A 24,610-nucleotide genomic window follows, 5' to 3' on the forward strand; every position below is an offset into this window, starting at 1 on the left:
TTCATCATTGTTCTGCAGTTTAAGTTCTATTCTCTTTCTACAAAACGTATAGGGAAAGTAAATACCGCAAATGGTATAATTACTTTTAACGATCACTATTGGATTTTACTTGTTTTTGGAATTTATATTAATCCTATAATTCGTTACTCTCCAAAATTTAGTGAATTGAAAACAACAAATATTCAGAAAAATGAATTTCTATGTATATATATACATATATTTACTTTTATTTACCGAAATGCGTTATATTTATTCTTAAATCTATTTTAGTCTAATGTGAATAAATTACGAATGCCGTTTGTACGACAAGAAACGTTTTTCTTTAACATTCGACTGCGCAGATTACATTTGTCCACAAAAAACACATTTTATATATGCGCATATGTGTATACTTTACATATCGTTTGTGTATAAATGAATTTACTTTTTGAATTGTTTTTTCGTTCTATATTCAACCCTATTTATATAAAATTAACGATCAGCATTATATTACATATATGTATACTTGTCACTTTTTCACTAGTTTTCTTATTTACAAACTGCTTTTCAATAACTGAAGCTACTCGCAAGTGAATATATTTTTAATTTTGTATGTACGTTTGTATATTAATTATTTACCCGAATCTTAGTTTATAAATATTTAGTTCGAATTCTACCGATTTGCAAAAAATACACATCCTCTTTGACAAACATAAAATGATGCAAAGTTTTTCAGCAATCTTCAATTTTCGATATCAATTTTAATGTATACTTTATGCATATTTAGTTCGTATGTAGAAAAGTGTTATATGTATATATATGTATTTGCGTTGCTTTTGTTATTGTAGTTATTTTTTTCTAACTTCATGCTTTACTCAACATTTCTTTATGCAATACTTTACGTTAAAGTCACTCTTTTGTTTAAAATAAATCCATTTCACCACAATTAACATCGAGGAAATCATCTTCATAACTGACTAAATCTTTTGATGGGGATGTTAAGGCCGCTAATGCCGATGCTGAAGTTGATGGCTTATCCTGTGAGGCATCATTATCAGCATCCGATGGGACATGATTGATGGAATGCGCTTTGTAGTCTGGACTTTGTTCATTGCCCACTGGTGAAGGGGGTGGATTCGAAACTGCAATATTTAAAAAATTACTTAAAAGTTCTCATAAAAGTATTTTAATAATTACTATTTCCAGGTTGGGTTTCTAAATCTGAGCCAAGCAAAAAGTGTTCTTTTCGGGTGCTAAGTGCCGGCAAGTCTTTCTCTTGTTCGCTTAAACGTTTTTTCAACTCTTCGACCTTGCGATCACGAGATAAGGATTCCATCTCTTTACGCCATTTATTAGTACGCTGTCGATCTTCAGAAAAAATAGACTTATGTTCTTCTAATGTAAGACTTTTATGATTTTTTAGTAGATATAGGAATACACCGCCTGGTGTACGACGACGTTTGCCATTCTAGAAAAAATATATTATTTCGTAGTATTACGTGATATGTGCACAATAGTTAATAATATTCCAAAGTTTTACCATTATCATCATGCCGCCATTGAATTCAATAAGTTGTGTTTCCTTATAAATTTCTACTGGCAACTTCGTGCCCAACACATCGACTATGCGTACTGAAAGAATGAATTATAAGAATATCAGTATTTTATAGAAGCTTGAATGAAAACAAGAATATAAATACCCAATAATTCATCTTTCTCTTCCTGTAACTTGTTTGACATTTCACGTGCAACGTCGGCTGGATCACGTCCTTCCAAGGGCTCTAAGTCAAGTATAATTCGTGGTTCATATAAAGTATCCGAGTCGCTAGTGGGTGTTGAGCCACGCCTTCCTCGCAGTGTACCTGTACGATAGCCTAAACGACTTTTTACGGAACGTCGATGTGCAGCTGCTTCACTTGCACAGCGTCCGCGTTTTGCTACCGGCATTAATTCATTATCAGAGAAATCATCAGTTGAATTGGAGAGTCGGCGTTTAAGACAATTATCCCCATTTAATCGTTGAAGGAGGGAAAAGTCATAATTTTCAACGTTTCGATCATTGATTGCACCATCTAAACGTGCAACTTCACAGCCACGCATTTCTTCAGTTAACGCTTCTTCTTGCAATGCAGCTGTCCATATATTGTACTTTTTGAATCGTGCACGCTTTTCTTGTGTCTCCATATCAGCTGGTGGTACACGTACCATAACTGTACGACGTACACGTTTTCGACGCTTACGTTGTGCATGCGCATCTGTTGATACTTCATGTGGCGATTTCGTTGATAATTTCTTTAGACATGCATCGGAAGATTCACTAGACGACGAATCACCACTACTACCATGTATATCCTCTAAGTCATCCTCTTCTAACGCTCGTTGCATATCATGACATGTGGCCAATGGACTACATTGTTCGGCTTTTGCAGTCGCTCCATCAACTGCAACCGTCGTGTTGATTGACAGCGTACTTGGGCGTTGCAATGGTGTATAAACGTCATCGGAACTAGCAGATAGCTGCAAACAATTTACGTCAAATTAAACATAATTGTAATTTAATAAATATTTTCACATAAAAAAATCGTGCCAAGTGCCTATATGTGTATACCTCTCCATCCTCTAGATCGACATCGTAGGTGTTCGCGTTTAATTCCATCATTTTTGTAGCAAGATAAAGTGTTGCGTTGCACTTTGACTGACGATATCACTTTCAACGATTCACAAGAAGTAAAGTATATTGAACATATCTATTGGTAGTTCACTGTAAAATACGGTGTGTTATAAATTATTTTATAATTAAATCTTTATATCACTGTATAAAATGTTGATATTTTTTCGTCTTGTCCTAACGCACGGTTTGCTTGAGAAAGTGTGTGCTGTATAGGGTTGCATAGCAGATTGCAGTAGAACAGATCAGCTGATGTATAACTGTCAAAATAAACGTAAGTCCATGCCGAAAATATCGAGACTCGAATTTTAAATATTCTAATTCTATCAAATTTATTTTTTTTCTCAGTTCTATTAATTTGAAAAAATTAAAAACCGTGTATCCAAAACCGCTATGTGGTAAGCTTCTTCAGTTTTCAATAAAAACAATTTTAGTTTAAAATAAAAAACGTATGGAAATTTAGCTACTAAGATTTTTTCCTTCATCTCTATATCCGGCTTAGCTCAAGTATTCAAGATATTCACAAAATATTTCCTTTAAAGTTAGTCTCTCATCATCATTTTCCTAAACCGTTAATGTTAAATCCAACAATAGATTTTTAGCATTTGTGGACACTTTCACGAGATCAAACTGAATTTAATCAAACATACGAAGTCTCAAAATGAATGGTAATTGTTATATTTTATATATTGTTACAAAAAGTAGTATTAAGTTGTATTTGTATTACTTAAACATTTATTTGTCATACGAACCTCAAAATGAATGGTAATTGTTATATTTTATATATTTTCAAAAGATTCAGTCATTGAGAACACTAACTATACGAAGAACCGGAAGTGATCCAGCCAAAAACAGTTATATTTATGTGATATACAATAGTTGCAGCAACACATTATATGACTTGATTTTCAGAGAACCCTTTACTTAGCTACCCATTTCTGTAGCTGTGAGAGTTGATGAAGGTCATTTCTGCAAGATTTTTTGCTTCATCCTAGTTGTCAAAATAACGGATATTTGTTCTAATTTTCCGGCGGAAGTAACAAAAGAGAGAGAAAAGTTGTAGGTTGCATACAAAGCAATTGGCCGACCGGTCATATATTATAAAGAATTTACAATAAACGGTTTCCGATCATCTTTCAAGCAGAAGCTTTAGCTATAAGTCAGGGTACAGAAGTCAAAATCTGACTGCAACTATCGCAGTCAGCGTATCGCTATCCTCAGCGATAGTCAAGCGGCACTGAAAGCAAACTCAGCTTATGAGGTCAAATCGCTTTTTGTGGAGGAGTGTATAGCAAGGCTGAACCGCCTATCAGTTTGCAACAGTGTACATCTGGGTGCCGTGGCATGAAAGGGTAGCTGACAATGAGCTGGCCGACGAACTAGCCCACTATGCGGAGAGAAAACGGTACTGGTACCAGGCAGCAGGAATGCGCCACGTCAAGCTACTACTGGGAGCATACAACCTTGCAAGTTCCGTCTCCTTATCGCGCTCTATACATGGCACTGCCGGCTCAGGAAGCACTTGTCCAACATGAGCATACTCTCTTACGCAAACTGTCGGTTTTGCGAAATACATAGAATATGATTGCCCAGCAATTTGTAGAAACAGACTCAAGGCCATTGGTTCCATCTACGTGGAGAGGGATCTCATCACCTTAGTTGCGCCCAGCAAGCTGCTGGAATTGTTCAGAGTGCTGGACCTTTGTGACCAAAAATATAGACCATAGATCGCAGTGCAAAGCCTCAATTATTTTCTATCTATCTAAAACCATAACAACACGCCACTACTTTGTTACATTTTTAAGAAAATATAATTTTATTGGTGTAAATATATTTATTTTAACATTTTAATTAATTTCTACTATTTAGCAGATCGTAATTTCATGCAAATATATAATATACTATATATGTTTGTGTGTACATATATGAACTTAAAATTCCATCAGTTTCGTGGAACACCCTGTTTAATCCGCTTTTGGAGTTAAATTGTTCATACTTGGCTGCAAGAATTCCTCAATAATAGCTGAAACCATTTCATTCGTGGTATTAATGAGAGCTTCGAAGTCCGACTGCCCGGGTTGGGCGCACATTTCGGCGTAATATTTAATTTTGGGCTCGGTGCCACTCGTACGAAGTGTTATGACGAGTCCATTAAAGAATTTGAAAGTGATCATTTGGGTGCTGGCGCTTACAGGTAAAATTGCATTTCCGTCAGGTTGCTCGGTATCGACGCCTGTTCAATATAGATGTACATACATACCATAGAATAAAAGCAATTGTAACCTAAATTTTGAACTTACCATTTGTTAAATCGCGTATAAATTGAATTTTATATTTTCCATTGAGTATCGCATTGGGGTATGTTTTCGGTGATTCGGAAAAATTGCGTAATCTTTCGAAAATCTTGTTAATCACTACTGGCTCATAGCAGAAGAAATACGAGGCATTGTTATAATGAAATCCGTACTCTTTGTAAATCTCCTCGAGCTTCTGATCGAGCGAAATACCTTTGACCGCATGCAAATAGTTGGCCATTGTAACAACTTGACAAGCGGCGTTAACACCATCCTTATCATAGACTGTTGTGCCGAACATAAAACCGATGGATTCTTCAAATGAGAAGAGCACAGTTTTGCCACTCTTAACTAAACGATCAGCCTCGTTGGCCATCCATTTGAATCCTGTTAATGTTTCAATAAAATTAAAGCCTTCTTTTTGCGCGTAAGCTTTAAGTATCTTAGAGCTAACAGTGCTAGCAATCATCCAGCAGTTTTTAAAATCAGGAGACGGATTTTGGTCCTTATACAAGAACATGGCCCACCACCCTAGTAAAGCGCCGATTTCATTGCCTTTATATATCTACAAGTATATAATATAAGTAGAAAGCACAAGAAAAGGCGTTAGCTTTGTCTGCACTGAAGATATAATATCCTACATAGAACTTTACAACTATCCGTCACTTCTTTCAGTAATCTGACGATAGAATATCGCATACAAGATTAATCACATTATGAACGAACTGGAACTGGTAGGAGGAGATCTAGACCAGATTATAGACAGATTTATATTTCGGGACTAGTATGGACAACACAGGATCACACTACGCTATTGTCCTAAATCTTTGTTTTCCGATCATGAGGTCAATTGTCTTACAGATGCAAGATCCTTCTACCAAATAGTTGATCGCAAGAGATCTGCTGAATAACTTTCTTGCATTATCTTGCGCTTTTGTCTCAATATAAGGACAAGCAAGATAAGCTAGGATCTCTCTAGTGAGCTATAGTGATTCACAAACTGATGAATTGCTGTAGAAGGAATAAACTTCTCCTTTTACTTGGGTGCGATGCCATCGCAGCACGGACTGTAAAACCAGGGATTAGGGTTTTCTTGAATTTATTATAAGTAGTATTTCAAGCATTGATAATATTGGTAGTGAACTCACCCGCAAAGTCGACCATTATAAAACAAAGCAGTGCTATGAAAATCTGTTCTTAGCTTTTCAACAAAGTCCAACAACTTATATAAAAGAAATTAGGTCTGCGAAAACCAATAGTTCAGTAAATTTTGTGACAACGTCTCTTCAGCTCCAGAAGCAGCCAGGATGCACAAGGCAATCTGGAAATACCCTATAAGTCACCAGGGGCGAATAGCATCTTCCCAGCACTTCTGTGACAAAGAGGGCAAGTTCTATTGCCTCACCTTGTGGGCTGATGAGAGATAGCCTTGCTGTGACGCATATCTTAGAACCGTGTAGAATAGAAAGGATAATATTTAAACCTAACATAAGAAGAAAATACTACTCATTAGCTAAATCCTTCAGGCCTATTAGTCTCCATTTCTTAATAATAAAAAACATGGAAAATATTATAGATGAGACAGAAAGCACTGAAGAGCGCACCCTTACACGTAAATCAGCACGCGTACAGAGCAGGTAGGTTTAAATTTCCACAACAGCTGGTTCTACGATTTTCGAATTGACCCGGGTTTTATCCGGTGCCAAGGGCTGTTATCGTGGCTCTAACCCTAACACCCGTCAGCATGGCCTGACCTGTATTGGCATTGAGTCCAATCCGGGCACGAAATAATTTTTTTTCTGCGTTCCAAAACTTCACCTCGGTTAGATGTAATACGTGCGATGGTTGGAGCCATCTTAAGATCTGTTCAGGTCTTATGACACATAGGGAATGGCCCACTGATTATGTGACTCGATGCTGCCCACCCAATACTGCGGCAATAGCCTCCATGGGTGTACCTACTTCGTGTGATGTGAACAACAAGGATCCCCTTTGGTCCCACTGAGCTTAACTAGGCAGCATGACCCCCAATCTGTAATTTCGATGACAGCTAACATATTACTCTCTCCCAAACCAAGTTTCTATAATCACTACAACACCAACATCAGGTAGATATACTATCACTGTTCTGTACGCTTGAACTGAAGAATTCGCTGGAAAATGGTGAGGTGGCGATATGTGCTTCCTTAGACATCGAAGGTGCTTTTGACAATGCGTCTCAAACAAGTGTGATTAAAGCACTGAAGAACAAGAAGATGACAGCTCCAGTAAGCAGATGGATAAAGACTTTACTAAGTACTAAGATCGCTGAAACCACTGTGTGCAAGATTCGTTTTGGTATAACGAAAGGTTATTCATAGGGCGGGTTACTGTCCCCTTCTATGGAGCCTCGTAGTAGGTAAGCTCCTTGAGCTATTTACAAACAATGGAGTTCGGTGCCAAGGGTAAGCCGACGACGTGAAGACCCACTGTATTTCCGTATTTGGTCCGTCCAATTTTCGCAAAACTAATTCACCTCAACAGATATGTATGTAATTGGTTCAAAGCGCTTTTCCGGTATGTTAGGGTTTTGATAGCTATTTAGGTGTTTTCTGCTATAACAAAGAACGGATGTAAAACTTTTCAAAAACAGATTCATCCGCACCGGATTTTTGTCGATTTTGTCAAAACTTTGGATAACTCTCTTATGAAAGAACTAAAGATTACACGAATAATCGCTAGGTTAACTTTTAGCATTAATTATCAAGAGGAATATTTATAACTATAACATTATGTTGACTTTGTATAAACAATGTTCCGTAAGTACCTTCCATTCTCTTGTCATGGGATTTCTTGTCACCAAAGCGAAACGATCAGCATCTGGATCATTTGCAATTACATATTCTACATTCTCTCTTTCCGCCAAATTAATTGCCATATCTAGTGCGACTCTACCTTCCTCTGGATTTGGAAACGCAACTGTGGGAAACTCCGGATCTGGATCATTTTGTTCTTTCACATAAATTACTGGCTTAATTCTTACAGCCTCGAATACCATTTGTAAGAATGGATAACCAACACCATGCATTGCCGTATAGACAAAACGTAATTCACTTTGACTATTGATATCGATGAATTCCTGCGGCACTCCAGCCTGCACACGTTGCACATAGGCGGTTATAGCATCCTTTGGATCAGCTAATAGGCAAGTGCATATATATAAACCATTTGTATCGAATGAATCTTCCCATGGTTCTAAGTTTTCGAGTATTCTATTCTGTATGTGCTTATCGTGCGGTGGCACTATTTGAGCTGAATTCTCCCAATACACTTTATAGCCATTGTCATCTTTCGGATTATGCGAAGCGGTGACCATTACGCCAGCTAGACATTTGAAATGTTTTATGCTAAACGGAATCATCGGTGTGAGCACCATTTGTCTAAACAGATAAACTCTGAAGCCGGCACGTACAAAGATATTGGAAGAGAGCTCAGCGAAACGTTTACTATTATGACGACCATCAAAGCCGAAGACTATGCCACGCTTTCGACATTCGCTCTCACTGAACTGAGTGCGCATATATGTGGATAGGCCCTGTGCGGCCTGCACCACGACCAGCTCATTCATGCCATTAAAACCGGCACGCATACGCCCGCGTAAACCCGCTGTACCGAATTCCACACGTTGTAGTAGTACCTGTTTCAATTGATTCCAATTATTACTTTGAACTAGATTGAGAATTTCATTGCGCGTCTTTTCACATTTGTCCCACTTTAGCCACTGATCGATCTTCGCTTGTAACTCCGGCGATGACATGTTGTTATCGTAGAAATTAGATTAATTAGTTATTTTATTTTTACTAAATATTACGGAAAATTTTGCTTTAAATTTTCGTATAATTAAATTTTTATATTTTCTTTTTATAAATTTTTTGTGTGTATTTTGTAACGTTCAAAGCAAATCGAAAAATTGTATTTTTTTTTTTTGACACTCTTCATAACTATTGGTTTATAAGTAGCGAGTGGCGAATTATAAACAATAATAAAAGCGCACAATGTTATAGAAAATAAAGTGTTTGTACATGATTCAATTTATCAAAATACAAATTCAAGCATACATATATGTATGTACATACGGATATATGTTTATTTTGAGTGTGAGTTCTGATTTTCTCGTCTCCACTACAGGCCGTTCATATAAGAAATAACAATGGTTTTCCAAAAGTACACTCTCAAAATACACAGCTGCTGTTCCCATAATTCAGTTTGTATACTTCATGTTTTACCATTTTATCTCAAATATATGTATGTATTTTATTCATATTATTTTACGTACATTAGATAGTGCAAGTGTTCTACTCAAATTAAATTTGTACAGACATTAAAAGTTTAAGTGACTATTGCTTTATATTACATATTTTATCTTTATAGTAACATTTTGCTATGCAATTTAAACTAATTTAATACTTAGTTAATCTCATTTGCAACTAATAATACAAATTACGCAATTCGTATTTTTTGTTTTGCAAAAATTGACCTCCCTCGTAAAGGACCGCACACACTTTTAGTATCTTAAGGTTTAACATTACATGCATAACATACATACGTACATGCATACATATGGTACGAATATGCAGTACTCCATTGGTCGTGATGTGCTATATAAATATATGCATATTTTTATTGAAATTTATGTATCAAATTAATCGAAATTCATAATGCACATTTTGGCGTACGTTTGATGATTGCATTTCTTGTAATTGGATATCGAAACAGTTTAACACAAATGATTTTGTTAATTTTCACTACTGTTAACTTAGTAACTTTTTAACTATTTGCGTGTATTTGCAGGCGTAGCAGTTTTTGTCATGTTACTGCCGCTATTGCCATCACCAAGCATCGGAAAGTTTTCTTTGAGTTCATGTTGTTTGCGATGGTTCTGTAAATCGCTGGATATGAGCACTTGCTTGCAAATCGAACACACGTCTAATTTTTGCGTTTTTTGGCGTTGTTCAGGTGAAAGTGTTTTCAAACGTTGCGTATGCACCAGATATAGTTCCTGAAGTAAGGCGTAGCGTATTTAGTAATTTTTTTTTTTCAAATGTTTAGAAATAGTGTCGAGAATTACTCACCTGCTGTTTATTAATGTCGGGCAGTAGAGCTAATAGCTCCGGGAAGATGCCATCGAATCTATCTTTAAGTGCCGCCTGACAATGCTCGTAGTAGGGCTGAGTTTTGTAGACGCCTTCTCTGAATTTTTGCGATATATAACGGAATTCTTCCATAGATTCGGGCGTCTTTAAAGCATCTTGAAAGTGGGAAACTAGTTTCTAGTAAAATACATATTTGTAAATTTTATTTCTTTCTCCTATATAAAATATGTTCTTTTTACCTGATTGCGAGTGACGGCATCTGTTGGCTGAATGTAGGGATGCGTTCGCACAATGCTATATCTTTCGCCAAACGAGCTTGTAAAGGTGAGGTTGTTGGGGGACTTGGCTATGGAATTGACTGTAACGTTGGTTGATTGAAACCCTGGTGGTGGTTGTGGGTTTGCAGATGATTGTGCGAAGCCGGGTGGTGGACGCATTTGCGGCATGCCGTCGTTGTCATTGTCATTGTCCAACGATGATGTAGGTGAGGTAGAGCTTTGATCACGCTTCAATGAATTGTTATTAGTATTGTTGTTTTTTTCTTTCGATTTTCCATTTAACTTCTGCTGTTGATTGCTATTATCACTATTCGATTTTTCCTTTTTATCTTTCGATTTCTTATCTTTTTTGTTTACACTTGTTTCTGTAGCGTTTGTACTTATTTTGTTATTTGTAGCTGCTGGCTGTGTTTGTTTTTTGTTCGTTGTATTTACGGTTTGTTTGTTGGTGTTTTCTTTTGATAATAACGGCGCTGGTGCTACTTTAGCTTTTCGATTCTCTAATTCACGTTGCCTTTTATCAGACTGCTTTTGTCCTTTCGCCCAATTATTCGCTTGTACGTGGTTGGATTTCGATGAAGAGCCGAGACCCAACGAGGGAAAATCTTGCGATGTCAATTTTGGCGCACTGGCTTGTTCGGAGACTTTTCTATTTTTGGCGTCAAGCTCTTCCTTTTGTACGGTTTGGATCTTTTGAAAACTACTAGCGTTTGCTACCGATACGTAATCGTCAACGAGTGGCCGATGTTTCGCCGACACATTTGATAAGGGTATATGTGCACCGGAAGGCAACATATCTTCATCGATGGGATTACGCGGTGGATGTTTTTTCGATTTACCCGAGGCTGGTAAAGCTGGGAAATCCAACGCATGGGGTTTCTTTGACACAGCTCCGCTATTGTGGTTTACACTAGATGTTGGGCGATTGGAGACATGAAGTACCATACCAGTTGCGCCATTAGATGCTGCATTACCACCAGAACTACGACTGATGGCGCCTTTCGAAACTGCGGGTGCTTTACGTAAAACTGTAGATATAGGTGGTGCTGCTTGATGCGTCCGTTGTTCATTATGTTCTAAAATATTCAATAAACAATCAAAATGCTTACGATGTAGTGGAGTATAATTATAATGATAATACCTCCTCCACCGCCGGCTCCCAGTGCAGGAAAGTTTTCTTTTGTACGTGCTAAACCGGAAGCGCCACTTCGTAATCGCGTGAAAGTTGCTGGTACCAGAGGCATGCTGGGACCGCCGCTAGTGCCAGCCAATGACGGAAAATCTTCCTCATTACTTCTGTCAATTGTTATGGAGCGTTGCTGTGCAGCCTGAGAGGTAGAAGATTCCGCGGGTGCATTATAATCATCAGGGCTATTTTTAAGAAAGTCGACAAATTTCAATTCAATACTAAGTTTTATAACCTACAAAGAATAAATCTGAAATACTCACACACGCGAACGAACATTGGTGATACCACCGTCTGGCAGTCCAGGCCGTGCTGGTCGCCCAAGTGTTATTTCCAATTGCACTGTGCGAGTTTTCTTTGCTTCTTGCTTATTCAAAGTGCTACCGTGAACACTGGCGAAATGAGCCTTGTAGTCGATTTCAGTGCGAAAGGCTCCAATAAATTGTTCAGTTGCACATCGGCCTTCCTCACAAAGAAAGTGACGCTCTCGAAAATGATTAGCAAGAGCATCATAATCCCTTTAACATAACAAATATGAGTATTTTTATAAATATGTTTTTCTGATCATTAGAATGATAAATACCTGTAAAAGTCATTGGACTCGTCATCACAAAAGTGGCAGAAGTAATGTTCTCGACGCTTGTGACGAAACAGTTCGTCGCGATCCAAATAGCGCTTCTTACAGAACTCACAAAGCGGATGTCCGCGATGTGAACGGTTATCACGATCACCTTTCGTGCGATGTAAACCTAGTTCGGCTTGCGTGTAGCAGCGCCGCTCGAAGGTAAATATTTTCAAATGTTCTGTGCATAGGTCACAAAAATGCAAGTCGTGTTCTTTACGCACATGATATTCAAGGTCTTTAAATCTCCGGAAGGGCGGCACATTACATCTGTATATTGAAAAAAAAATACAAAAAATAAATAACCTTGACAGCACTAGATTATATACATTTATATATATATATATATAATATATATATGTATTACAAATATACATATGTTTGAGAATATATAAAAATTTAAACTTACTTTGGGCACGGATGGTCTAATAAATTAAAATACGCCTGTTGTATTTTCGCTGTGTAAAACCCGATTTTATATTTCTTGTTATAATAGCCTGAACGATTTTTGGATTCAAGTGTACGATATGGCAGTTTATCAAAGGAGAAAATCACCTGGTAAAAAATATATACATATAATAGAGCAAGTTAGCTTTCAGTAGCAATACATAAAACTTTGGTGATTACAAATTGAAACTCACTTTGGACAACACTTGCCGACAAATGGGACACTCATTCTGCTCGCAAAGTACACGCAAACGTGTGGAGCACTCATAACAAATTGGATGATCACATTCACCAATGGAGTAGATTTCCACTTCCTTACAACAGAGTACACAAGCATCATGTTCCGTTTCTTCACTTGATGGCTGTTTGCTTGCATTGTTTCCAGAATCATTAGCAGATTTTTCACCTGTACTCATTTTGGACAAATATAAAGCAACAGCTGCTTAAGTCGAGTGAAGGGCAGGTGTTATAGCACAAAAATATCTTATCGAACGGGCTTGTTATCCGTTGGCAGTGAGCAGCCACCGTCACTTTCAAAATGTCAAATTACCAATAAATACAATACAGATATTTATAATAAACAATTGTCAACGAAACACAAGTTTCTTTTTGTTAAAAGAAATTGCACAAGTATCTAAATTGCTAGTTAAATTGGTGTAAAATACGCAGTGAACGAACAGCACGTTGATGAAATTGTACAACTTTGTAAAATCCAATTTGACAGTGTGGATGACGTGGAAAATGAAAGTGATGCCAATTGAAGTGCACAAATCTATTTGCAAATAACATTTTATTTAATTTGACTGAATTAGTATATTTAAAATAAAACTAAAATCTTTCTTCATTTTCGTTAAATGTGCAGATATGCAGTTTTGACAGCAAATTCAACAAAAATGTCACGGCACTAAAAGAAACACTTAATTTCAACTTGTGTGAATACCGTTTTACCGCCGCCGTTTTATTTTGTTTTATGACTGCGAAGAAAATGGTTAGATGAGAACGGCGCGCCACTTTGTGAAGTCGAAAATCTGCAATGGCAAATTGTTGTTCACTGGCATTCACTAAATTTTCGTTTTTCGGACGAAGTACACACGTGTTAAAACGGTTGCAGTTGACGTCGGCATATCAAAAAATCGCTATAATAAAACCTGAAAATTACTCACAGTCTTTTCAGAAGCGTTTAATTTCACATTCTGTAGCATTATCTCAAGTTTCGAAACAGATCCAACAGAACAAGAACAGCTATAAAATGTCGGAATATACAATCATCGAGAAAGGAGCACCCAACTCAACTAATTATAGCATCTACATAAGTAAATATATTGACCACATAGATATGTAGTTCAACATAAATTTTTATAAACAGTTGACCTTTGCTTATTTAAACATTCTATTAAGTCGGATTGTTATATAATAGAAATATTGATAAGCCGGTGGTGTAGCTTTCAATAGCATTGTGAAATAATATTTATTGGGTGCAATTGATTGGTACCGACTGGATCAATTTTAAAATAATTTATTATTTGCGTGGAACCTATTTTGTCAACTCTTTAAAGGATAGTATTAGAAATGTTCTTATTAATTTACTACTTATTTAGAAAATTCGGCTGGAACTATCGTTTCGCCCTTGCACGACATTCCATTGTACGCCAATGACACGAAAACCATTCTTAACATGGTTGTGGAAATCCCCAGATGGACAAACGCAAAAATGGAGGTAAACAAAATTAATGACTTATAATAATTGCAATTTGTAATTCTGCATTACCCTACTTTGACAGTTAATAATAAATGCGCATGTTGCGTGCAGCTTGTTTCATCAGAAATTAATAAATTTTCTTGAAATTATAGATTAGCACAAAGACCCCACTGAATCCCATTAAACAGGATGTTAAGAAGGGTAAGCTGCGCTTTGTAGCCAACTGTTTCCCACACAAAGGTTACATTTGGAACTATGGCGCATTCCCACAAACATGGGAGAATCCTGGACATATCGAGCCATCCACTGGCTGTAAAGGTGATAACGACCCAATTGATGTTTTGGAAATTGGTTATCGTGTTGCAAAACGTGGTGAAGTAATACAAGTTAAGGTATTGGGTACAGTTGCATTAATTGATGAAGGTGAAACCGATTGGAAAATTATTACTATTGATGTCAATGATCCATTGGCTGAAAAAATGAATGATATCGGAGACGTTGATAAATATTTCCCAGGTCTATTGCGCGCCACTGTTGAGTGGTTCAAAGTAAATTATACGCAGATCAAACGTTGTTACATATACTAATCCACTCTTTACTTGCAGATCTACAAAATTCCGGACGGCAAGCCCGAAAATAAGTTCGCTTTCAATGGAGATGCCAAATGCGCTGCTTTTGCCAATAATATTATTGAGGAAACAAACAAGTTTTGGCAAGGTTTAATCATAAAAGAATTGGACGGTGGCGAAATTTCAATGTAAGTACTTACTATCGATTATATGAATGATTTGAATTTATTGATTATAATCTTTAAATTTTGCAGCACTAATACATCAAGCAGTGATACACCTGGATATATTAAACCTGAAGAAGCTGAAAAAATCGTGGCATCAGCACCTGAAGGTGGTGAGCCCGAAGAATTGTCGGATACAGGTAAGATTGCTTACATCAAAAACCACTTATAAATTTTGCACGTTTGCCTGGTTGTATTGTTCCTTATTATTAACTGCACAGCTGTAGAAAATAAGCACAAAGAGTCTCTAGATATTTATTACTTTATAGTTATCAATTTCCTATAGCTGAAACTGTACAAATATTTTGACTAATTTTTGAAACTCTCTTGGTAGTTGTGTGTTGTATATATGCATTGAAAGCGAATTTAGTTTTTATAAATGTTTGCAAATCTATTTATTTTGTATATCCTTAGTTGTTGTTATAAATAATAAAAAAGGTTTTTGGAATAAAATTGTTTTTGTCTTTTTTCTTGCAGTTGATAGATGGCATTTTGTACACTTGAAGTAAGGCAAAAATTCTGTGATACAGTGACACTATAGCCTTACAAACAACGCTGGCGTCAGGCTATATACATATTTTCCATTCAATAAAATAAAAGTATAACTATTCGTAAATATGCTACACACTTTACCAATAAACTTATAAATGTATGGGCATACATAAAAGTGTTTTCTTTAACTATTATATTAAGCTGACTTCCTTCCAAAGGATGAAAAGATTTTAGGATGAAAGACTAAATTTAGAGAACTTCATATTAATTTTTAGTACATTTTTGTTTATTAATAAGTAATACATTTTTAGAGTTAACTGTTATTGTTATTTTATTTTCAAAATAACGTAATATTGCTGAAATCGGCGGTATAAAATTCGATAACATATTGTTAACAGTTCAAATCTTGTCATCGATGTTCTTACCATTTATCGGTCTTATTTTAACAAAAAGTTCAATTTTTGTTGTAACGGCTAAATTCTACAGATTGACACTCCTTGGCCAGATAAAAACTCTGTGTCCGGTCCGGTTACGTAGACCCCACTGTCGTGTGAGCTATAAGTTCTGAAATTTACTGTCAATATTTAATCAATTCATATATTAAATTTTGTATTTATTATAATATTGCAAATATAATTTCAAATCTGATAATTCGAAAATGTAGTCGTAAAAAATTCTAGTACCACAATTTTTGTTGGCAAAAGCAGTGCATAGTTCTTGATAGCCATAAAAGACATCGATATAAAATTGTCTGAACTAACTCTTCGTCGGCTGATTTTGACATTTACTTAACTTTGACCCTTGATTAAACAAGTGTATATTCGGTACGGATAACTTTCCACTGTGTTCATCAGATCGATTCTGCACATTAAATTTAAATAGTGTTGTTAAGTTAAATATTTTAGCATAAGTAAGAAATACATAGGTTGTGAAACTGTGTGCTTTTATGTCCAACTATCTAAATTTTAGTTTTAGGGTAAAATTCAAAAAATACAAATTCATTTTTGTGTACGTATTGTTTTGCTCTAAATATATTGACTTTTGGTTTTGTGATAACGTAGAGCCGGTCATAAATGATAGGAATCTAACTTGATAATTTAGTTTACAATAACACTATAAAAATGTTCATACATATGTATATTAAATTGTTAATACGTATACACGTCGTACCACACTTGAATTCTCTTCTAAGTTTGTTATGCTTCTAGATTATTGTAATTCGTGGCACAACTATTACATTTTTGAAATTTTCTTTAAAAATTTTGGCGAAGATACGAGTAAATAGCTTTTCTACAACTTTCAGGAGCAAAAATGGCATCTCCACAATTACGTGAAGCGATCGAACAGTGGTTGAAGTGGGATAAATGCGAGAAAACTCTATCCGAAATAAAGTCGCTGGAACAGGCCGAGAATTGGAAAAAATTAGACGAACTTTTGAATACTCGACTAGCATTTGGCACCGCTGGTTTGCGGGGTAAAATGCGGGCTGGCTTCAATGGTATGAATGATTTAGTCATAGCTCAAACAGCACAAGGCTTATGTACTTACATTACGGAGCAAATTAGCGATACTTTTCGGAAAAATCATGGTATTGTTTTCGGCTATGACGGCCGACATAACAGTAAACGGTTTGCAGAGATCTCGGCAAATGTTTTTATCCGTGCTGGGTTTAAGGTTTACCTCTATAGATGTTTAGTAGCCACTCCTTTAGTACCCTATACCATAAAATATTTCAAATGTCTGGCTGGCGTAATGGTAACTGCCTCACACAATCCAAAAGATGATAATGGCTACAAAGTGTACTGGAATAATGGAGCACAAATCATATCGCCACATGATAAAAACATACAGAAAGCTATACTAGCGAATCTTGAGCCATGGGTAGATACTTGGAATACAGAGGATTTATATAACTCGACAATTCTTCTTGATCCGAAAGAGGCTATTAAGACTTACGTGGACAAAGTGCGTGAAACAGTGCCACCATCCTTTATTGAAATAAATAGTCAAAGCAACTTGCGTTTAGTTTATAGTGCAATGCATGGTGTGGGTTATCCTTTTGTGAAAGATACATTCGAAGCAGTAAAACTACAACCTGTTATAGCTGTGGAAGAACAAAAGGATGCCGATCCAGAGTTTCCAACTGTAGTATTTCCAAATCCGGAAGAGGGTAAAAGCGCATTGGAATTGTCAATAAAGAAAGCTGACAGTACCGGTTGCTCCATTATACTTGCCAATGATCCAGATGCCGATCGATTGGCTTTGGCTACGAAAAATCCAAATACCGGCAAGTGGAAGGTAAATATGTGTAAATTATAGCACAAGCACTTTCTTCAATACTTGTATTAGGTTTACAGTGGTAATGAAATCGGAGCACTGCTCGGTTGGTGGGCTATACATCTCTATAAACATACACATCCAGAGGGGGATCTCTCTAATTGCTATTTTCTTGCCAGCACTGTAAGCTCTAAGATACTCAGAGCTTTTGCTGAAAAGGAAGGTCTGCATTTTATTGAAACCCTCACGGGTTTCAAGTGGATGGGCAACGAGACGGACAAGCTCATTAACAGTGGAAAAACGGTATTATTTGCTTTCGAAGAGGCTATTGGTTTTATGTTCTCGACTAATGTCTTGGATAAAGATGGCGTAAGCGCTGCTTGCCATTTAGCTTCTATGGCTTGTTACCTTGAGGCGAAAGAAAAAATCTCATTCGATGAGAAACTACAAACTATATACAAGGAATATGGATTTCATTATAATAAAACATCTTACTTCTTTTGTTACGAACCACCAGTTATTAAGAAGATTTTCGAACGTCTACGTTATTTCGCTGGAGAATCGAAAACATACCCATCTAGTATACTTGATGGAAAATACAAAATTAAGTATATACGCGATTTGACCAATGGTAAGTTGTGCGAAGTCTTCAAAAAATTTGAATATTTAAGAAATAAATCGAAAATCCTTAATAGGCGTTGACACAGCACAATCTGATGGTAAGGCCATCTTACCCGTCAGTGCCAGTAGCCAAATGATTACGTTTACTTTCGACAATGGCCTAGTGATTACACTACGCACCAGTGGCACTGAACCAAAAATCAAATATTATGCCGAAATGTGCGCACAACCGGGACAAGAAGATTTTGATGGTCTAATCAATACCACGAATGAGATGGTGTCAGCTATAGTGCAAGAATTTTTGCAGCCAGATGAGAATAACCTAACAGCCAAGTCTGATTGAAGTCTTTATTACGGCCAACAAATAATTGGAGCAAAAAGTATTGATTTTCAGTTGTAATAAGTGGAAAAAGAAAAATCTCAATTCTGCTAAGGGCATTTCTTATTAGACGCACACAACTTATATCCCACTCAGGTTTCATTACGTCATCTTAAATAATCATAAATAACATTCCGGACAACGCGATCGCGGAGGTTACTCTTGTTTACCAGTAAACAGCGATAATAGAAGAATGTCTTTGGTATACTATTTGATATTATTTATTGCGCACACATACGAATATACTTGTTTATATATCGTATGTAATCATGATTCAATTATTAATAACAACTTCTACTAGAATCATGGTATGAAACTAAGGTTATGATTTTATTTTAATTTTTGTTTTCTACACAAATTCCGTTGTTTTACCAAAGGTACGTTATTTTTTAATTGTATATGTATATCTTGCTATTGTCGGACAAGAAAAAAGTGTAACAATATAAATGTGTAATCGCGGTTCTCACTTAACAGACGGAGCGAATAATAATACATTGTAGTGAATTATTATTATTGTTGTTGTTTGGTTATAACAATTATCTAAACCCTATTGTATTTACCGTAATATTGCCGGACAAGAATAAAGTGTAACAAAGTAAATGTGTAATCTTGGTTCTCATTTAACAAATGGAGCGAATTAGACTCCACTGTAGTGGATTATTATTACTATTATTGTTGTTGTTGTTAGTTATAGCATACAGCTGCCATTTAAGCTGACCGTTGAAAATCAAGATAAATATCTACATATTAACATCTTTTTTTGCAAAATAATGCGTCTATGAAGGGTATTATCATCTGGGTGCCCAGTCACAAAGCCAGGATTGAACTGGCTGACGAGCTCGAGATTATAATCTCAGCAGGTTCAAATAATAAAATCAACTTCAAGGCACAAACTCAGGCTACTTATCGTATTCTACACTAGCTACTGTACGCCGGAGAAGCACTTATATAACATGGGCCTAGCTTCTTTTGCAAATTGGCGGTTCTGCGACAGGAAGCCTGAAACTCCGAACACCTACTAACCGTCTGTTTAGCAGTTAGCAGTTAGCAGACGCAGAATAAAGACCCTTGAAACCATGTTTCCAAATAGGGATCACATCGCCTCAGTAGCATCTAGCAGTATATTGGAATTTATCAATTTGCTGGGACTAGGTGGGCCGATGTGACTTAGGAGAGTGCACAATAGATCTAAGGTTCCGGTGCAATCCTTAGCTATTTATCTTATTTGTATATGTCCATATATAAATTATAACCAATTATTGATCTCTAACGAAAAATATTTAATTTTTATACAAAATTTTGTAAAATTTGAGTTTTCAGAAATAACTGGTTGAACCTTTTAAAACTGATCTGCTTTTACTTCTGTAGATTTTCAAAATGCAAAAATTAAAATTTCATTTATTATTTGTTAAATAATTTTTATTGATATAAAAAAGAGCGATCCACAGGCCATTGTAACGCAATATGAGTATATTTTCGCGAAATTAAATATAAATAAAAATAGGTCGATTGCGCAACGCAAACCGATAATACAGGCGCACAGTTTGTGAATATGGGAGGGAGCCTTAGCATATAGTGGTTTTAAGCAGCCATATAATAGTTGATAAATTTATGCTTAACTAGATAAATACTAATAAATAAATAGATGTATATATTTGTTTTATGTTTGCAACAATGCCATTACAAATAATAAGAGCTTCTTAAAATGAAAAATAAGTAATTAGCTAGAAATAAGTAGGAAAATTCGCACTATAAATATTTGAAAGCTTATAAACATATTCAAATATATGTTGGTATGCACATACATACACGTTTATATAGTAAATGCATTAGAAAATAACGCCTAAACAAGCATGCATATATAGCATATGTTTGTTTCTTGAAGTATCCGTATAAAAAATGTATGATTTTTTCTCTTACATCAGAATATTTGTTATGCTTAACTAGAAATTGGTTTTTGTTTATAGTAATACAATTCATCATGAATTAGTAAATGCTTTTGAGTGTAAAATACTTAATTCTGTTATTTATGCGTAGTCAATGAATGTTTGTAGGTGTCTTAATTGTATAAAATCTTATATAAAACTGGCAGTTGGGCAGTCTCCAACAATATATGATTTATTTGTCAGCATTTCCTGTTAGTAACTCTTAAATATACCGAGTTATAATTTCATTTTAGTTTTAAGTGGTTGCAGGGAGATTTTTTAGGTTATTAATTATATAGCAGATTAGATTAGTCGATTATGTAGAGAACTTTGAGATTTGTTTACAGTAAAGGAGGCTTTTTGCGTAATTATAATTTAACTACTATTATTTCAGATTTTTGTCAACATAACATAGTCTTCACAAAAACATTTATCTAGTTATTTATGCGTAGTGAGTATTGGAAAACTTATAACTACATTCTTATTTCATATACACTATATTATCTATATAATATTCGAAATTTGTTTTCGAGTGCTTATATATTAATTAATTTAAAAAATTAAAATACAAAAATTATATAAAAAAAATGAAAATTTACAAAAATAAATAAGATAAATTCGAAAAAAATTAAAAAATAATAATAATTATTAAAAACGCAAAGAAACTTAAAATTTAGTTTAGGGATTAAAAACGCAAAAAACTTAAAATTTTTTTTACGAATTAAGAAATCAAATAGAATCAAAATAAAGCTAATAGATACATAGATTGATAATGACGATAATTAACAAAAATTAATTAAAAAAAAAATGTAAAATTTTGTTTACGAATAAAATAAATAGAATCAAGATAAAGCTAATAAATACATAGAATGAAGCCTTAAGGCTAACATTTTACGCAGTATAGTTTATTTTGAGTCCATAAAATAAGTTGGCATATGCACACTTTTAGCGTAATAAATAAAAAAAATAGAAATATCATATTTTAAAATCCTCCATCCTATTTCTGTTTCTATTTCTATGTTTCTTAAAAAAGCTATTTAAAACCCCTAATACTTACACCCAATGTGAGATTCTTAAAATTAGTGCATTATTACTTTTTGGCTGTCACTATTAATACTTCGGAAATACGATAGGATTATACATAGAACAGCGTTGATATTACTTATTTGATATGTGTGCGTGTCAATGATTAGGATACACTGGGAATAGTGAGCATTTCGAAAATGTTTAGCCACCAACAATAACTTCCATTGTTGTGGGTTTATAATATAAATATGTAAGTACGAGTAGATAGTATGAATGTGTAGTAGAGCGCATGAGATTGAGATTGGCACCTATACAAACATGTGTAAATATGAGGATTGCGTTACATTGCTGTGCGTCGGTGTCGGTGTCATATTTGCAGTCGTTTGCTGTCATACCGATGTTTCAGAGTTTAATTTCAGTACAAATTTATTGCTTTTTGGATCGACAACCTCTTCGGCAATATTAAAATGCGGCAGCTTGTGTATGGAGACTAAGAGTGAGACATCGTTTTGTATCAGTTGGAATGTACATTCGTTTGAGACTGGTCGTGAAACAAGTTCATCACAAATTAACGACCACGATTGTACCCAACGGCGTTCCTTTTCGCTTTGCAATACTGGCGACTCTGTTAGGTATGGCTCAAGGAATGCACGTGGCGATAGATCGTGCTTGAGACAATGCGCCAAATGCTTTAATATACTTTCGAATGTGTGTCGTGGTTGTTGTCGTGTGACGCGTAAATATTTCTGCAAGGCACGTGCCATCGATGGAAATACCGCTTGTGCCGCTTCCTGCGGGTCAAGTGGCACTGCTGGTGCGGGTTCATTGTGTATGCGTTTGATATGCGTAAATGCTTCCTCTGCGGCTGTTATAAGGCGCGCACGCCGCTTTTTGACGCGGCGTTCATATTCGTGTTCCTCGTAGAAGCGTTCATTGTGTGATGAATCGCGTCGGCGTGCATTGGCCGCTAATACGGCACGACTTTGACTCTGCTGTTGTGCATTATTAACACCATCCACTTCGTAGTATTTAAAACTAGTGGAGATTTTATTGCGTTGTGATTTTGAAATTGGTATGCGCTCTAGATACGGATTAAATATCGGAAAGTCTACGTAATATCGTTGAAGTACCCAAATAGCTGCACGCTGTATACTCAATTGACCTAGCATATAAGAGCGGGATGTGCCATCTGGTGAACGTATAATCTTGACATAATACATAGGTTGTTGATGGCGTAGTTCGAGTAAAACAACAGCAATATAGTGTATGAAGAGCAGCGTATCTACCAAATTTGTTGCGTAGGCAACTAGTGATTTGTAATTAACTGCATCACCACCTGTTTCCACTACCACTTTGGCGCCATTAGTGACCTGTAAAATTAGAGAACAAATATAAATTTATGAACATGTTCAAGTGACTGGCGACATTTACCTGCACCATATAGAACAGCCAATAAGCAAATGTGCAAATGGTGACAAGTAGCAGCACAACGGCACGATACAGGAATATTCTTGGCATAGTAGCGGCTGAGCGACGCATAAACAGTGCCCACAAGCCAATTGCCAGTAGTATAAGTCGTGCAGTTAGTGACACCAGCAAGCCTTTACATTCGCTACTACATGCTAAGAGTTGTGTGCGCACCGTTTGCGTGAGTTCGGCGTGATCGAAGGCGGATGGAAAGAAACCCATGCGTGGCATTACCACCATGGCTACCGGTGAAAAGAACGACACAAATCCTAGTAAGAGTGAAAAGGCTGATTCCAAACGTCGTCGACAAGCAAATCCAAAACTCGTATCGTTTTCTCGATGCCATGCATTATTAATGTCTTCCATAGATATGCTTTGTTCTGATGTATTGCCAGTAACTGCTGTTGTGTTTTCACCCCAATTTTCGTCTTGCGGTAGTATTTGTACCTCGATTATTTCTTGTCCATCGCGATTCTCTTCACCTTTGGAAGACATTAATAGTTTTCGAGCATTTCATATTGTCATGTTAGTTACCTGTCATATTTACGCTCGTTTGAAACGGTGCCATATCGCCTCGTTGGTGCTTACCACTTGATTTTGTATGTCCACTACGATGCGAATGCCTTGTACGATCCCGATGATAACCGTTGTTTACAGTGCCACCTCCGCCGTTATTACCTAAACCACCGCCGCCAGTGCTAGAGCTGTTATTATTATTGTGATTGCGAGAACGTCTGGATCGTCCGCTGTGTTCTGACTTAACAGATTCGTTTTCCATTGCAAACACCGCCAACACAGCGGTCAACAACGCAAACACACACTCTTGTAGGCGTGTGCCGTCCGCCTGATAACTTTTCGATCCTGTCTATTTTTGCAATTAAATACTCTTTTTGCAAATAATAGGAGGCCAGAATTATAAATAGTTATTTTATTTGTTATGATGTTGCATATAACTTTATTTTGTGTGAAATTGATTTGGGGGATGTTTGGGAAAATTCAGACTTTTTTCATTGCCTTGGTATTCGTTTTCTTGACGTTGCACTACATAACTCATGAAAAATTCCAATTAGGAGCCGTATTTTATTTAACTAAATTTGTGCACCTTACACCGCAAGTAATTGCTTACATTTTCTCTTCTTAACTACTTTTTAACTTAATAACTCATTTTATTTTTAATTCTAAAAATCAAACAATTGGAATGGAGATGAAAAATGCCATTAAAACGAAAAGCAGAAAAAACACTCCTATTTTTCGCTTAACTGAGTTCTGTTTCCCACAAGAAAGCGTTTTATTTTTTATTTTCTCTTACCTTTCTTCTTAAAATA

The 24,610-nt window shown here is 35.9% G+C and overlaps 6 protein-coding genes across 9 annotated transcripts; 2 read left to right on the plus strand and 4 right to left on the minus strand.

Moving 5' to 3' along the window:
• Window positions 1-181: 181 nt before the first annotated feature.
• LOC105222433 (phosphorylated adapter RNA export protein) lies at window positions 182-2,880 on the minus strand. Its single transcript, XM_011199767.4, has 5 exons — window positions 2,588-2,880; window positions 1,680-2,496; window positions 1,520-1,611; window positions 1,177-1,447; window positions 182-1,121 (listed from the first exon to the last, which is right to left on the minus strand). Exons 1-5 carry the CDS (start codon window positions 2,636-2,638, stop codon window positions 901-903), a joined length of 1,452 nt encoding a protein of 483 aa, XP_011198069.2. The 5' UTR covers window positions 2,639-2,880; the 3' UTR covers window positions 182-900.
• A 1,552-nt stretch (window positions 2,881-4,432) lies between these two features.
• LOC105222432 (phosphopentomutase) lies at window positions 4,433-9,302 on the minus strand. Its single transcript, XM_049450714.1, has 3 exons — window positions 7,748-9,302; window positions 4,948-5,506; window positions 4,433-4,880 (listed from the first exon to the last, which is right to left on the minus strand). The coding sequence occupies exons 1-3, from the start codon at window positions 8,735-8,737 to the stop codon at window positions 4,612-4,614; spliced, it is 1,818 nt and encodes a 605-aa protein (XP_049306671.1). The 5' UTR covers window positions 8,738-9,302; the 3' UTR covers window positions 4,433-4,611.
• A 269-nt stretch (window positions 9,303-9,571) lies between these two features.
• LOC105222429 (E3 ubiquitin-protein ligase ZNF598) lies at window positions 9,572-13,463 on the minus strand. Its single transcript, XM_011199761.4, has 8 exons — window positions 12,801-13,463; window positions 12,569-12,714; window positions 12,121-12,429; window positions 11,801-12,055; window positions 11,493-11,722; window positions 10,313-11,427; window positions 10,053-10,250; window positions 9,572-9,979 (listed from the first exon to the last, which is right to left on the minus strand). The coding sequence occupies exons 1-8, from the start codon at window positions 13,020-13,022 to the stop codon at window positions 9,752-9,754; spliced, it is 2,703 nt and encodes a 900-aa protein (XP_011198063.1). The 5' UTR covers window positions 13,023-13,463; the 3' UTR covers window positions 9,572-9,751.
• Window positions 13,464-13,602: 139 nt separating this feature from the next.
• Window positions 13,603-15,765, plus strand: LOC105222430 (inorganic pyrophosphatase). Its single transcript, XM_011199762.4, has 6 exons — window positions 13,603-13,919; window positions 14,205-14,323; window positions 14,458-14,853; window positions 14,911-15,062; window positions 15,129-15,238; window positions 15,576-15,765. The coding sequence occupies exons 1-6, from the start codon at window positions 13,640-13,642 to the stop codon at window positions 15,605-15,607; spliced, it is 1,089 nt and encodes a 362-aa protein (XP_011198064.3). The 5' UTR covers window positions 13,603-13,639; the 3' UTR covers window positions 15,608-15,765.
• Window positions 15,766-16,300: 535 nt separating this feature from the next.
• On the plus strand, window positions 16,301-19,467 carry LOC105222431 (phosphopentomutase). 4 transcript variants are annotated; one of them, XM_019989044.3, is made up of 4 exons: window positions 16,301-16,414; window positions 16,894-17,888; window positions 17,940-18,498; window positions 18,563-19,467. In XM_019989044.3, exons 2-4 carry the CDS (start codon window positions 16,902-16,904, stop codon window positions 18,829-18,831), a joined length of 1,815 nt encoding a protein of 604 aa, XP_019844603.2. In that variant the 5' UTR covers window positions 16,301-16,414; window positions 16,894-16,901; the 3' UTR covers window positions 18,832-19,467. The 4 variants fall into 4 exon arrangements, with proteins under 4 accessions (XP_019844603.2, XP_029404630.2, XP_019844602.2 ...); XM_029548770.2 differs by having other exon boundaries at window positions 16,374-16,500; XM_019989043.3 differs by having other exon boundaries at window positions 16,401-16,598.
• Window positions 19,468-21,079: 1,612 nt separating this feature from the next.
• LOC105222428 (vang-like protein 2) lies at window positions 21,080-24,533 on the minus strand. The gene is made up of 3 exons (XM_011199760.4): window positions 23,820-24,533; window positions 23,250-23,767; window positions 21,080-23,188 (listed from the first exon to the last, which is right to left on the minus strand). The coding sequence occupies exons 1-3, from the start codon at window positions 24,061-24,063 to the stop codon at window positions 22,208-22,210; spliced, it is 1,743 nt and encodes a 580-aa protein (XP_011198062.1). The 5' UTR covers window positions 24,064-24,533; the 3' UTR covers window positions 21,080-22,207.
• Window positions 24,534-24,610: the final 77 nt, after the last annotated feature.

The sequence above is a fragment of the Bactrocera dorsalis genome, chromosome 3 (genome assembly GCF_023373825.1).
Source record: "Bactrocera dorsalis isolate Fly_Bdor chromosome 3, ASM2337382v1, whole genome shotgun sequence".
NCBI classification, from domain to species: domain Eukaryota; kingdom Metazoa; phylum Arthropoda; class Insecta; order Diptera; family Tephritidae; genus Bactrocera; species Bactrocera dorsalis.